General features: G+C 42.2%; 1 protein-coding gene across 3 annotated transcripts in view; it reads right to left on the bottom strand.

The window, feature by feature from the left end:
• The window catches only part of tardbpa (TAR DNA binding protein a), a 36,947-nt gene extending 22,899 nt beyond the window's left edge, over positions 1 to 14,048 (bottom strand). The window contains exons 1-6 of one of the 3 annotated variants that reach the window (XM_038822174.1): positions 13,630 to 14,047; positions 11,085 to 11,248; positions 10,293 to 10,433; positions 8,586 to 8,756; positions 7,021 to 7,165; positions 2,972 to 4,143 (exon numbers count right to left, since the gene is read on the bottom strand). In XM_038822174.1, coding sequence (XP_038678102.1) covers positions 4,118 to 4,143; positions 7,021 to 7,165; positions 8,586 to 8,756; positions 10,293 to 10,433; positions 11,085 to 11,248; positions 13,630 to 13,867 — 885 coding nt within the window. In that variant the 5' untranslated portion in view covers positions 13,868 to 14,047 and the 3' untranslated portion in view covers positions 2,972 to 4,117. Of the gene's footprint in view, positions 1 to 2,971; positions 4,144 to 5,429; positions 7,166 to 8,585; positions 8,757 to 10,292; positions 10,434 to 11,084; positions 11,249 to 13,629 lie in introns of those variants that run through there. The other 2 variants (XM_038822172.1, XM_038822171.1) reach the window with 2 other exon arrangements.
• Positions 14,049 to 15,750: the final 1,702 nt, after the last annotated feature.

Here is a 15,750-nt window from a genome sequence, read left to right as displayed (position 1 = left end):
AGTGTCAAATTTTAAAGAACGATTAAATACAGCAGGTGAATTGGCATGATAACATTTGAAAGTTGCACAAAACGTGAAGAAACGGGTAGCTGACAAGAAATCCAAAGTTCGTAGATTTGCCAGTGGAGATAAAGTTTTAGTACTGTTACCAGTGGTAGGTGAACCTTTAAAAGCAAGGTTTTGTGGACCGTATCATATTGAAAGGAAATTAAGTGAGGTGAATTTATGTGGTTAAAAACACCAGATAGAAGACTCACCGTGTGACATGTGAATGCTTAAAAGGTACTTTGAAAGGGAAGGAGATAAAAAAAGGTTTTAATGATTCTAACTCAAAGTGACAAACCAAATCCAGATGACTGAATTTGACGTTCCTCAAAATTAAATTGGAAAATGAGGAAGTTCTTAAAAATTGGGATAAATTGTTGAGTTACCTTCCAGAGGGAAAACGAACTGACCTGAACGAGTTATTGATATCACATGGGCAAGTTTGTGGAGATAAATTGGGAAGTACTAAAATGGCTGTACATGATGTAGATGTGGGAAATGCTGTTCCAATCAACCGATATCCATACAGACTTAACCCTTTAAAATTGGTACAGGTTAACAGATTAAGAGTATGCTTAAAAATGGCATAATTGAAGTGGGTTGCAGCCAATGGAGCTCACCCATAGTCATGGTACCAAAACCAGCTGGTAGCCACGATTGTGTGTGGACTATAGAAAGGTTAATGCAGTTACAAGAATGGACCCTTATCCTATCCCACGTTTGGAGGATTGCAATGAGAAAGTGGGACAATCAGCTTTTATTTCCAAACTCAATTTACTGAAAGGTTACTGGCAGGTGCCTTTATCCGAAAGGGCGAAGATTTCAGCTTTTGTGACTCCAGATAGTATGTACCAATTCAAAGTTATGCCATTTGCCATGAAAATCACACCCGCCACATTTCAACGGTTGACTAACAGTCATTTCGGAATTACCCAAATGTGCGGTGTACATCGATGATCTGGTCATTTTCAGCCAGACAGGACAGAACATTTGAAAAATCTGAAGGAGTTATTTGATCAACTTCAGGAGGCAGGTATGGTGATAAACATAGCCAAAAGTGAATTTGGAAAAGCCCAAGTTACTTTCCTTGGCCATACAATCGGACAGGGTCGAATGGTCACAGGATGTGACACCAAGTTATTGAGGTGTTTTCAATACACTCAAGACTAAAGGAAAATAATGAGATTTCTTGGCATGAGTGGATTTGATCGAACATACACTGATGGGACTTGAAGAAACTTCAAAATTTTCAGTGGACAGCGGACTTTCAACAGGCACTTGACTGCCTGAAAGCTGTGATAACCAATGCTCATGTGTTGGAGAATTGAGGGCAGCACGGTGGTTAGCACAGCTGTCTCATGGCGCTGAGGTCCCAGGTTCGATCCCGGCTCTGGGTCACTGTCCGTGTGGAGTTTGCACATTCTCCCCGTATCTGCGTGGGTTTCGCCCCCACAACGCAAAAGTGTGCAGAGTAGATGGATTGGCCACACTAAATTGCCCCTTAATTGGAAAAAATAATTATACATCACTCTAAATTTATAAAAGAAGAAAAAAGTGTTGGAGAATTGCAAGGGACTCTGGTCAGATTGAACTAAAGTATCTGACTTTAAAGAGAAATGCCGAGGCCGAGAAATGGATGGATCGTGCAGAGACCTTGTTGTTCAAGGAGACTGTCAATTGAGAAGGATTTCGGTTGGAGGAAGAACCGGGGGGGGGGGGGGGGGGGGAAGAGAGAATAATGGACTATATCATACCTGTTAGCGTGTGTTGTATTTTTGAAACGAAAAAGTATATTTACTGTGTGCATTTCTTAAAGGATAGCAAAAAGGTAAAAAATGAAACCAAACCAGAAGTTGATGGTTTATTTTTTTGGGGAGAGGTGTCATGTGAGTGTACCTTTAAGAAATGGGTGTTTACTCCTGCAGGGAAAGCAGAGCGTGGGTGGAGCTGGGCTGTCTGTCAGCTTTTTACTTTTGTTTTAGGCTGTTTGCTGCAGGGTGTTCAGCGTTTTCAGAGCTGGATAGCTGCAGTCACAGCCAGGTATACAAATCTCTCTCTGTAATCTAAAGACTGTAAATCCATCCTGGTAATTTAAAAGGAAAGCTTAATGGATTACTTAGTGTTGTATTCTTTGGAGGTTGTATTTGAATTAATGGTTGTTAAGATGTTCCCTGTATGTTTCAAAAAGGTTAACTTGAGTTCACGGAATAAACGTTGTTCTGCTTTAAAAATTACTTTTCCATTTCTGCTGTACCACACCTGTAGAGTGGGCTGTGCTCCACAATCTATTAAAAGTTGTGGGTCAGGTGAACACCACGCTACAGTTTGGGGTTCTCTAAACCCTGGCCCATAACACAAATAAGGATCTTCCATGTCCTTGATGTGTTCAAAACTTTGCAGATTAATTATTTTCAATACATAGCATCTATATACATTCAGACACTTTATTTATGGGGCCTCACCAGGCACAGAGACATTCCACCTGTTCAATCTATTTCAATGGTGCTGACTGAGGAATAATTTGGCCAAGCCACCAGTGCACTTCAAATAGTACTAGGACATGTTTCACTCACCATCCAGGAGAAGATATCTCATGGATGATACACCAGAGGGCTGTCAGTACCCATGGAAACTATATCCCAGCATGAATACAGTATACCTTAAAAGAGAATAAAAATAGAGTGCCCCATGTAACTTCTGTGCCTTTAAGTGGAATTTTGTGATCAAAATTTCTGAAATACAAAGATCATTGGCATTTAAAGAGACAAGTTAGCATTCTGGATGCTAATCTTACATCACAATTGGAAAATCCATATACCAGTAGATTTCTAGTTCCGGTAGACCAGATCATTTGGCTAAACCAAAAAAAAAACAAGTTTGATTTGGAGCTTTTCGCATTTCATGTCAGGATGCAGAGACAAAAATGTTTAGTCAAGCCAGGATTTTATTAAGAATTCCCTACAATCACATTTTTTTTTTTTAAAAAAAGGGCTTCAAAACACACTGAACTCAAGCAATCATTTATTAAGCCCTGCATTCGCAATAAACTCGCAGAAAACAGACAAACGTACACTCTTGATCGAGATGGACACTGAGCTCACCCAAGTCATCTCTGGCAGGCAGCAATGCCACGATACACTCCACAAAATATTGTTCCTTCATAACTCCACATCACTTATCCACACTTACATGTCAGTAATACAAAAAATACATCACCAACCATTCGGCACACACAGTAACAGGAAGGGAAGGGGGGAGGAAGATACAAAAAAATATTCAGGGGTTGAAACTAAAATCAAAAATATAGATGGTCCAACTTGCAGCCTGTGACAAGGACTCCGACTTGATAAAATTATAAATGCAGGTTGATTTATAAAGTTACCAATTTTTTCATGGACACTTTCCATTTAAGGTTTAAATAATTTTCAGAATTAGAATTCAGAATAATTTTATGAAATCAGAATTTGCAAATAGTCTAATTCTTACCATTAACAACTTAAAACCAAATAAAAGTTAAACTCATTTTTACAATTTGTGGAGCCCAAATGTTCCATGGTTTCAACCCCTAGAGATATTCATTTCACTGAACACATCCAGCGTTTTCCAATTACTCATGTTACAAGCAATATCACCAGTCTTTTTCCTCATCAGTCACGGACGTCCCTTGTGAATGCAAGAAAAAAAAAACACCATTCGTACTGTATCCCACTTCTCCTCTGCATTCTCTCACCATGCCAAGGGATTGAGAGCCACATCTTGCCATGTTTAAAAATGCAATATGCACCACCAAGTCTCTGCACGCGCTCTCCTTCCTCGCTCATACCAGCCCTCTCATTCGTTGGCAACACCATAGCATCAATCCCACACCAGGCTTCAAATCAAGTCATCACAGCTCTGTGCCACATCATCTCGCTTCACAGCGCTGATAAACGAATCCGTGAAAAGAACAGTAGAGGACAAAAATGGAACACCCACCGTGGTCCCTTCGAACAGAACCTGCATCTCCATGTAGCTTGAAGCAATGCAGTGAGATGGTTTTAGAGAAAGCATTTTCTATACAGCATGTAGGTGTTCATGCTTGGAGATCCAGACCACTTCCTTAAAAAGATATTTCAAATTCTTGAAAAATCTACACAATACACTTAAATACGTTCCAGTCGTCCTAAAGATTTTGCAGACTACATTTATATAAAAGTTTTTGTACAAGAGCTATCACTCATTTGCATCTATACTGTGATACGATGGACACACTGCCAGATCTTTTACCTGACGAGGGACGACATTAATTTTAAGATGGACAAAATGTGGATGGAACAGTATAACCTAGTGCAAATGGGTATTCATTGCTAGGCGCTAATAAGACTAACCAACAATTTTGGTGCAACGGTCAATGTAACCTGGAATGCCAGCAGCTCACAAGTGTCTTCAATTCGGGTATTTTCAGGTTTTTCATACGGCTTTTATATAGCATAAGCAGCTCGATGTGTAATGTAGAATGGCTCGCGTGTGCAATGTAGAATTTTCCAATGTTGCTTGCCAATCCACAAGGCAGCCAAGAGATGTTTGAAAGAATGTTACGTAGATTTAACAGTAAAACTGTTGCACAATCCAGTGTTGACTTGCAGTCGTTTCAAACTTTTAGAAAAGCATGCACCCATGCAAGGTACTTTCACAGATGAAATTTATGTCCGACTTCCAAACAAGTATTTAAATTAAGATTCCAAAATTTAAAAACGTTATACTAGCCTTTAATCAGCCCATTACTGTTGGTATGAAAATTATGCTTTTCTAAAATAGCTTTTAGCAAACTAGTATTTTATGGATAATCAAGTGTCAATTTAGTTGGTGTGATACCAGCTCAGCCAAACTACCAAAAGATACCGTTTTAAGTCAAGTATCACTGTCTCTAGAATCAAGATTGTCTGCTCTGATTAATCACAGTAGGATGAAGGTACACTGCCAATGGTATTTTCATTACTGCAAGGCAAGAAATAGCAAAGACATGGAAGACAATAACCAGGTTCGCCCAAGTTGGAAGGCAAATCAATGGAATTTGAAAACAAGGTACAATCATAGAATTTACAGTGCAGAGTGCAGGAGGCCATTTGGCCCATCGAGTCTGCACCGGCTCTTGAAAAGAGCACCCTACTTAAGCACACACCTCCACCCTTTCCTTGTAACCTCACCTAACCCAAGGGCAATTTAGCATGGCCAATCCCCCTAACCTGCACATCTTTGAACTGCGGGAGGAAACCCACACAGACATGGGGAGAATGTGCAGACTCTGCACAAAGAGTGATCCAAGCAGGGAATCAACCCTTGAGCTGTGAAGCAATTGTGCTAACCACCCACAATTAATGACAAATATTTGTACGTTTTTTTTCTGGTCAAACTGTTCTATTCTGGACTATATTAGGTACCAGTACGAAAAAGATAAATTCCTCTATCCCCTTTATTGTGCCAGAAATATGCATACAACGGATACAATTAATAATGGGTGCAGACTCCATTAAAAGTATGCAATGGTCAAGACAAAATGAAGCTCCCCGATGCATACCTTAATTAAAAAATACTGGGCAGTAGATTGAAGCAAATTCTCAAGTGGATCTCTCCAATCTTGTCCCTGACAGATTACTCTGTGGAATGCCTTTACACCAACTTTCTTCACTGCACCATGTGGCTAAAAGGGCTGGTTTTGAATACCTTTCGACCAGAATGGAAATAAGTACCTCCATAGTGCTACAGCCAAATACTCGTCCACTACCAGTCAGGACAACAGACAACGTTGAGCCGATTTTGTTACACAGAGGTGATCAAATGAATCAGTTGTGAATGGTATGCCATTTACAAGGGACCAGTGAGTTTGTTTGGTCCACATACTAAAAAAAACTGTATTGGATTTTTTTCTTCCAAAAACTAAATATTTTCAGTACCTAGTCATCTCTCCCCACCCAATACAAAATATAGCATGGTTAGAACACAAGGTATTGCCTTCCAGAAACAGAAAAAGTAATCTCCTTGGTGAAATGAAAATATGCTATTTACAAATTAAAAAATTATTCCAATCCACTTGCACAGCATTGAGTCAAGAGTTGAATCTGACTCAAGAACAGTGTAGCAATTTATAATTGAAATCATAGCTTCATAGCCTACAGCAAGAATGAAAAAGCTGAAGTTACCCATGTTTTTTGACACTTAACTTTGCCATGTGGCTTATTTCACTAACAAACAGTTAACACAACTTGGGGGGGGGGGGGGGGGGGGGGAGAACAGGGGAGGAGGAGGAAGAAGGAGGATTAACATTGTGTGCACGCACCTTATAAAGCATATTAAAGACTGAAACTCATGACAAGATACTGCAGTGAGTTATGGAGAAGCACGATTGAACTGCAAGTGCCACTTCTCATTACAGCAGCTTTCAAAATTTACCTTACTGTCAAGTGTCTTGAACGACATCACAAAACACACCACTTTAAAAAAAAAATTGTTTCAATTATGCAGGAAAAATGTCTGTGGAAAAACTATTTTACTTACCATTATTATAATTCTAAACTCCTTCTGCACATTTGCGAAATACCCGAGATTAGTTTTACATTCCCCACCCCGACGATTTGGACTCCATGCTAGATCCAAAACCAGATCCAAAACCAGGACCAGCAGAGTTGGATGTTGATCCCCACCCTAATGCACCAGAATTTGAGCTGTAAGAATTATTATTGGTTCCAAATGGTTGATTCTGTTCCCTTGGTACATTTCCCTGATTTTGTTGTGGGTTTGCCCCAGCTCCACCAGATTGGTTCTGTTGACTGGCTAGCATTCCCATCATTCCCCAGCTGCTCTGTAGGGCGGCTTGGGCAGCAGCCATCATAGCTGGGTTGATACTAAAAGCCCCAAAATTCATTCCTCCTCCACTCATATTACTGTTTGGACTGCCACCTAATCCCCCTCCACCACCTCTATTGTTTCCAAACCCACCCTGATTGCCAAAGCCTCCTGTGTTGACACTGTATCGTCCTCTATCTATCTGTTGCCTAGCATTCAAATGCTTAGGTTCTGCATTGGAAATGTGCACGCTGACCCCCTTAATGATCAGATCTTCACCACAGAGAGATTGGGCAACCTGTGAAAGAAAGCAAATTATAATGAAATGTGAGCAAGACAACAAATTAATAAATAATAAGCACTAATTAAACAAATACATTCAGTTCAGTTCTTGAATACATCACCCATGAAGCTACGTCAAAGAATCAGTTCCAATTTAGTTATAGACATGCTGGAATCAGGAAGGCAAGTTATTCTATCTTGTGGTTACTAGTCAAGATATTGTACCAGTACATTGAAGGACTAGTAAATCATTTCTGTTATGCTGCTACCATTATTGTTCCCCCAATCTGAAACTGACAAAAGTACCGCAGCACATGCCTAAAAATTTGTATTTATCGAAATTCTAGTGAGGCATTAATATTTGCCAGAGATAGATGACAAAGTTAATTATCCAGCACTTAACATCAACTTAAAACATGGCTGAATGGTTTGAAACATCTCCAGAATTTTGCTTCTAGAGCTCATGAGGCTCAAAAGCTTTAACCCAGTTGCAAAGTCACTAGGACATGGTTATAATGATGATTACTGTTTCTTTGACTAATGTGTTAAGCTGTAACAAAAGCAAATGAATAGTTGAGTAACGAAAGCGGTCTTTGGCCAAGGCTTGATTTAACCCAAGAATCACACCTCAGGCGAAGGGCAAGCTCGAGAAGGTAAGCCTTTATGAATAACTTCAGCCAGCATCACAAGCCAGCTGTCTATCCAATTGAGCTAAACCATCCCCAATTGTAAAATATGCCCCTACAAGTTGTCAATTGGAAGATCAAAAGAGAAGAAAATTGGCAATAACGGTTAAGATAGATATTTCTACCGCTCCAGAAATCTCCCATCAACTGCAACTACATGTAAACAATTTTATGCAAATTAATCACCTGACAATCACACCTAATACATGTCTAATCAGACCCCAGTTTCTTGCTAAAATCTACATGCGCATGTTATAAGCAATGAACAAGAGTCTACACGCAATTGGGACCGGTGCTTTTGGATATGAAGCACAGAACATTTCAACATCCAAGCTATTTTTTTCTTTAAATTTGTGCACAGGCTGTTCATTTGAATGCATAGTTCAAATTTTATTTTTGCACAGACATGCACAGTACCTTCCCAGGTTACTGTCGCACACAGTCCAACAGTTTCTGGCCCCCATTTTGGAATAGTAGCATGAAAACCAGAGATTGTCAAATTACAGCACCAATATTCTTTCTACTTTTGTTAGACCAGATATTTAACTGAGTTTTTTTCTGTCAATGCTCTAGTCACAAGCTTGGACCACCAAGTTGTCGTTGAGCAGGTTTCTGATCTAATATTTCCAATGTCACTGTTATCTCGAACATAATATAACAGACCACAGGCAATACCATCAACAATTTACTCACTGTGGAAAACACAAGTTAATGGTATATATTAATTTCACTTTCCCAAAAGAAACTTACCTGGTCATCAGCAAACGTGACAAAAGCAAAAGCACGGAAAGGTTTGGGAATAAATACATCAGTCACATCTCCAAACTGGGCAAAGAACTGACGAAGTTCGTCAGTACTCATGTCCTCAGTGCAGCGACCCACAAACACTTTTCTGCTTCTCAAAGGCTCGTCTGCATTTTGCTAAAAAAAAAAGAACACCACACTAAGAAAAACATTTCTACAGATTAAATGTTCCTTCTTGGTTAGATTTGTTGCTTAAGCAATTGGTGACAAATTAAATTTGATGGCTGTTAAGACATAATGCATTTATTCACATTTCAAAAGGCCCATACATATATAACTGACCTGCAGCTAAATGTAATTAGCAAACTGAACAATGAAGTAGCAAATGATTGAGAAATTTAAAAACATTTAAATACAGAAAAACACTAGACTCAAGGATACATCATACCTTTTTGCTACTGAACGCCATTTCCCCCCAGCACAAATGCTTAGCGCTGCTACCTCAGTGCGAGGGACCCGGGTTTGATTCCAACCCCAGGAGACCGTCTATGGAGCTTGCACATTCTTCCTGTGCAGGTTTCCTCTGGGTGCTCCGGTTTCCTCCCCCAGTACAAAGGCATGTAGTTTAGGTAGATTAGCTATGCTAAATTGCCCCGGGTGAGGTTAAGGGGATAGGGTGGGGGGTTGGTGCAGAATCGATGAGCCCAATGGCCTCCGCCTGCACTGTAGGGATTCTATGATCCTAACAGGCTGAACCAGACCATTCAAAACCTCGCTGTCATATTTGACTTTATTTGTTGCCATCTACGAGCTCAATCACAAAGGCCATCTACTTCCATCTCCTCAACAATGCCTGTCCGTACCTCTACTCATCTGTTGCCATAACTCCCAACAGTGCCTGCTACCTCTGGACCGGATTACAAATGTTCATAACGGATTCCCATGTTCACCCTACATAAATCAGAGTACATACAATTGCTGTCCATGTTGCCAGCTTGCACCAAGTCCAGTTCCCCCATTCTTGCTGACTACATTTATGTCTGGTTCGACAAATTTTAAACTTCACATCCTTATTTTTGAATCCCTTCATGGCCTAACCCAATTCCTATCCCTGTTATTTCCTCCAGCCCAATATCCCTTTGAAATCTCACTTGCACATCCCTATTTTTAAACTGCTCCATCACTGGCGGTGTACCTTCAGATGCGCAAGCTCTGAAATTCTCTCCCTACTCTTTTCCTCCTTTAAGGTACTCCTAAAATCTACATCCGACTAAACATGGCCATCTAGACTAATATCTTAAGTAGCTCAGGGTCAAATTCTGTTTGTTAATACTCCTGTGAAGTTCCTCAAGTTTGTTAAGAAAAGCTAGATATATGAGCCCATGGTATTCAGAAAAAAAAATACAGCTGTACTTCAGAACACAGTTTCAAAGCTAACATAGTTCTGTATACGGATTTAAAAATGCTTAGCTCCTCCAAGTTACAGCAACACCCACAGCTCAGGTGAAATTCCTGATTATGACTTTGCTCACTAAGGAACCATCCTGAGTTTCAAAATCAAACGTGGGTTGCACAATTGGCTGTGCAGCGTGTAGGCAAATATTAAATACTTTTTTCAAATTGGATGGTATTTGCTTTATTGGCTTGATCCCATTTTCTCAAGTAAATTGCATTCCAACTATTTCAGTGGAGAAATAACCCCCCCTGCCATACCTTGGAATTAGGCAGTTTGCAGTCACACCATCGCCCATCAATCATGTGCCGTTGTGACATCGCCTTCACTTGCGTTTCATATTCTGTGAATCTGACAAACCCAAAGCCTTTCGAGTTCCCAGTCTTGGTGTCCCTCTTCACCTGTGAGTAAGTATGATAGAGAATGAGTTTCAAAATGTGCAGCTATAACGGTGAAACATCAACAAAATAGTCTCCACAAACACTGAAAAACTCCATACTCCCCACTCGAGATTGATCGGTATTTGTTAAAAATGAGATTAGGAGACTCCATAATACCACAAACAAGACTTTAACTTCACACCACTGCATAGATTATTCGCATATGAAAATGGCTCATCGAAAATGCTACAAAAACAAGTCTCATCCACCCATTAGTAATCTGAAGTCAAAATTACTACACTGATCTGGAAATTCCATTTAAACATTTGAAAATGTAATGCCCCAATTGTATTCCCTTTGTTATGGGTAAGAAAAGTTTGCATCAGTTACACACATACACACTTTAGAATCTGCACAACCGTGAAACACTGAAATAGCACGTACATTTTTCATGTTGCAGACATCCTTGTTCATTTATACAAAGCACTAAGATTAGATTAGTCTCCTGAATTCAAACAGGTCCGAAATTGAATCAATATAATCTTCGATTGCAAAACTGGTTACAACAGCCCAATTAAAATAAATTCTAGTCATGCAAGTGGGGTGTTTGCTTGGTGCTTACCACACACTTGGTGCCTTAAACATGCAAGTGAGCTATAAATAGAACTTCACCTGCACCATAATAACTTCTCCAAAAGTACTGAAGTAGTCCTTTAAATCTTGCTCGGTTGTCTTCCAAGGAAGTCCAAGAACAATGAGGTCAGAAGTTTTCTGGACTGCTCTCTTCACCTTCACAGCTGAAGATGCATCAATTTCATCCATTTTCCTTTTGTTGTCTAGATACAATGAAAAAAACTTGCCATTTAATTATATTGTGCACCAACTTGATTGTTGTGTAATTTTACTGGAACACAGACTGAAAATGTAGATATTCGTTTTACTTTCAATGCTGGTGCAATGTTCTATTTTATTGGAATTTATTTTGCAGTAGCAACTGTAGCTGCTCAAAGTAATACTTGTCTAATGCACAACAATAGCAACCTGACATTTTCACAGGTGTTTAAAAAAAATTGCAATAACAAATGCCACACGAGCTACACACCATCACAAATCCAAATGCTTCTCCCCAGAGCCTTAAATAGCAACCAGAAGTCTTTTTGTATGGACAGAATATAAGCAGGCTTGCCTAACAGCAACAAAACAAATATTCTCAGAACAGGCAGCTGTAAACTAAAGTCACGAGGTAACAAAAAAAATGTCAATATAGCTACAACACCTGCACTATTGCAATTAGTCACTTTAACCAAAGGGTGAGCATTTAATAGCATTCATTGAGAATTTTAGCCTGGTAAATTATATTACTGGACTGGTAATCGAGAGGCTTGGTCTATTTGTCCAGAGACAAGAGCTCCAATCGACATAGCAGCTGGGGAGCTTAAATTCTGTTAAGTGAACTGAATCTGGAATATAAAACCTAAAGTCACTATGGGGATCATGAAAATACTGGATCGTCATAAAAGCCATCGGCTTCAGTGCCCTTCAAGGAAGAAAACTGGACACCCTTTATCTGCCTGATCTAACTTCAATGTGGTTGACAGCTATTGGCCAGATATGGCCTTGCAAGCTCTTCAGTTACAGAGGACAATAAAATACCAGTCTTGCCAGTAACTCATCGTGGGAATAAATAAAAATAGCTCAGAAGATCACATGGGCATAGAAATAAAATTCTAATTTATTGAACATTTTTTAAATGAGCACATTAGTTTGGAATTAACATTTAAGGCTATGCACAGGAAATCAATTCAATTATCAAGTACAAACACCGCTTATATCTCAACAGGAAAATTGTCAGAGGTGTCACTGCTGACATTTAGTGGCTAATACTAAAGGAAAAACTTCACTAGAAAATTAAACCACTGGCACTATGGATCGCAATTGTAATAAGCCTAGACTAGCCAACTTGTTATACACTGTGACATCAAGAGACATGGGACTAGGAATCAGAGGACACAGCTGCCTTTTAGCGCCGGAGGCAAAGATTTAATTCTGGCCGTAGAATGTTTGCGCGAATGAGCAGAACAGTAGCACAGTGGTTGGCACTGTTGCTTCACCGTGCCTGGGACCAGAGTTCAATTCCCTGCTTGGGCCACTGTGTGCAGAGTCTGCACGTTCTCCCCCTGCCTGCGTGGGTTTCCTCCCACAAGACGTGCATGTTAGGTGAACTGGACATTTCATTCCCCCTCAGTGTACCTAACAGACACCGTAGTGTGGCGACTAGGGGATTTTCACAGTAAGTACATTGCAGTGTTAATGTAAGTCTACTTGTGATCCTAATAAATATTATTAGTTTCCTCCCAGTCAAAAGATGTACAGGTTAGTTAGACTGGCCATGCAAAATTGTTTCAGGTGTCCAGGGATAATGCGCAGGCTTACATTGGTCTGGGAACGTGACTTGGGTAGTGAGATCTTTTGGAAGCAGACCCGATGGCCAAACAGCCTGCTCCTGCACTTGGGGATTTTATGATAATCCATGACAAAATACCAAGTACAGAACCAGTCCTTTACAAGGGAGTAAAAAGTTAGAAATTAAAAACACAAAATGCTGGGAAAACCCAACCAGTTCTGGCAGCATCTGTGGAGAGATACATGGGTTAAATAGTTTCAAGCCTGTACGACCTTTTATCACATTTCTAGCCAACTTCAGCTCTGGCCCGGCCACGTGGCCGACACCACCTAGCATTTTCTGCTTTGGCTCCAGAATCCGTAATATTTTAGTTATTGCTTTTAAGTAAATCGGAAAAAATGAGACGATGCTTCACCCCACCCGCCCCAAAAAAAATCCTGAAAATGTTTAGCTCAAAACTTTTAGTCAGTGGGCTCTTCACCCAAGAGATACATTGGAGGGAAGTTAGGGAGGGCCACCTTAATACCAGGCTACATCAATGGCGTGGCTGTCCAGATTTCAAATAACACAATGGCTCGGCTCAGAAGCTATGTGTAGGCAGTTAAGTAAAATCCTTCCAAACGGCGGGGGGGGGGGGGGGGGGGGGGGGAAAGAGAAGGAATGAGGAGGGAAAGAGAAGGAATGAGGAGGGAACAGAATTTGAAACGAAAAGTAATGAGTGCAGCGGTGCCCGCCCGGCAAGCCGCGACCTTGGCCATTCCGCGGGGGGGGGGGGGGGGGCGCGAAGGAGTTGAGGGGGGAGGTTGCACCCACCTTTCGGGTAGTTGACCACATAGACCAGGTTCCCCCAGCCATTGTCTGGAGCGTGCAGGATGCCCTCCACCAGGCGCACACCTCGCATGCACTGGTTGTCCGGGTTACGGTAGCGCAGGCCGCAGGCGCCCGGGAACTGCGCCGTCACTGTGGAGAGCAGCACGGTGCCGTCGTCCTCGGACGGAATCTCCATCGGCTCCTCCGACTCTTCCTCCGCCACACGGATATACTCTGCCATCGCCACGGTGAAAAGCTGGGGGGATTACACAAAACTATGGAGAAAAAAAATAAATATAACGACCGAACCCGGTTGAGGGAGGCGCGCGCGTTTCGAACAGAGGGAGAGCGGGCAGCAACCGAGCAACTTCCTCTCTGGATGAAGATACAGCACAAAATGGCGGCAACAGCCTCCCCACACGCGCTCTTTACAGCTTCTGTGCGTTTCGTAGGCGGTTTCTGCACGATACGTCACCGACTAGTGCGTTAAACGTCACCGAAAAACCGCCTTGTCCCACTCCCTCGGCTGCCCGATCATGCGCATCATTCGGCTGGTCGTGGGGCGTCTTCCATTTCTTCTGCGGCAGGGGGAGTCGGCGCGCGTATTTTTTCAAACTTGATTCCCCCCCCCCCCTCCCAGATGCTCGTTGCGCACCGCAGGCGTTCTCATTAGAAATTTAATTCGGGTTACTGATCAGTTGTCGATGCGTGGAGGCAGGGGACTGCATGTGCAGAACGTCTGCTGGTATTACCGTTTCATGGGTTCCCCCCATCTTGCATTAGGATGGAGGCGCTCGGTTTGTCTGTTGGTGATGGGCGGGGCGGGGGTTCGAATGGCCTCCTCTCTGGAGAAAGGAACATCTTTGCAACTGACTGATTTGAATGCTGCAATAAGCAGAGCAGTGATGCAGAACAATTACAGATGATTATTTGGGCGGAAGGCAAAGTCTCATTGTCTCAGCACCTCACACAATCTTTAAAAAAAAAAACACTGCCAAGATAACCCTGAATAAGGTCCTGTCACCACAGCTATTTAAAACTTGAATGTGACTCCTCGGGAGGCAAAAAAAACTAACACCAAAGCGTGCATTGAATGCAATTTTTCTTGCAGTGGGGATAGATGTACCACAGCAACCTGCATTTATCCCGCGTCTGTACGCAGGCTCTTGGACACCTGCGACCAGTTTGAACTGGCCTCAGGAGCCAAGGTAAACCACGGCAAGAGCGAGGCCATGTTCTTTGGGAACTGGGCCGACCGATCCTTTGTCCCCTTCATGGTCAGGTCAGATTACCTGAAAGTGCTGGGGATATGGTTCGGAGCGGCTGGGGCGTGCACCAAAAACTGGGAGGAACGCATTGCTTAAGCAAAACAGAAACTGGGCTGGTGGGAGCAACGCTCCCTCTCCATTGTGGGCAAAACACTGGTCATCAGGTGTGAGGTACTCTCGGTGTTACTGTACGTGGCGCAGGTCTGGCCCATCACTCGGACCTACGCCGCAGCAGTCACCCGGGCTATCTTCAAATTCATTTGGAGATCCAAGATGGACCGGGTCCGAAGAGACATAATGTACAAGCCTCTAGATAAAGGAGGGAGGAACGTACCCAATGCCGCCCTCATCCTGATGGCCACCTTTGTGTGCAACTGCATCAAGCTGTGCGTGGACCCCGGGTATGCAAACACCAAGTGTCACTACATACTGAGGTTCTACCTGTCCCCGGTGTTGCGAAGGATGGGTCTGGCCTCATTCCCGCGGAACGCTCCAAGCAGTTGGACCGTGCCGATACACCTGTTCTTCGTGGAAATTTTTTTGAAGAAAAACACCTTTGACCACAAAGCAATGAAGCAGTGGTCAGCACGTAATGTCCTCGAGACCCTCCGAAAAGGAGACTGTGGAGGACGTTGGATGGTTCCCTGAGCAGACTGTCAGAGCCATCTGGCAGAATGCCTCATCACCAGAACTTTCAAACAAGCACCAAGACCTAGCTTGGCTGGTGGTGAGAAGGGCCCTCCCTGTCAGATTCTTCATGTACACCCGAAGGCTCAGCATCAATGCACGCTGCCCTCGGAGTGGATGTGGGGGAAATGAGACAGTCACACACCTCCTTGTGGAATGTGCCTTTGCA

The sequence above is a fragment of the Scyliorhinus canicula genome, chromosome 16, assembly GCF_902713615.1.
Source record: "Scyliorhinus canicula chromosome 16, sScyCan1.1, whole genome shotgun sequence".
Taxonomy (NCBI): Eukaryota; Metazoa; Chordata; class Chondrichthyes; order Carcharhiniformes; family Scyliorhinidae; genus Scyliorhinus; species Scyliorhinus canicula.
Note: the sequence above shows the minus strand (reverse complement) of the source record. Positions and strands in the feature narration are given on the sequence as shown.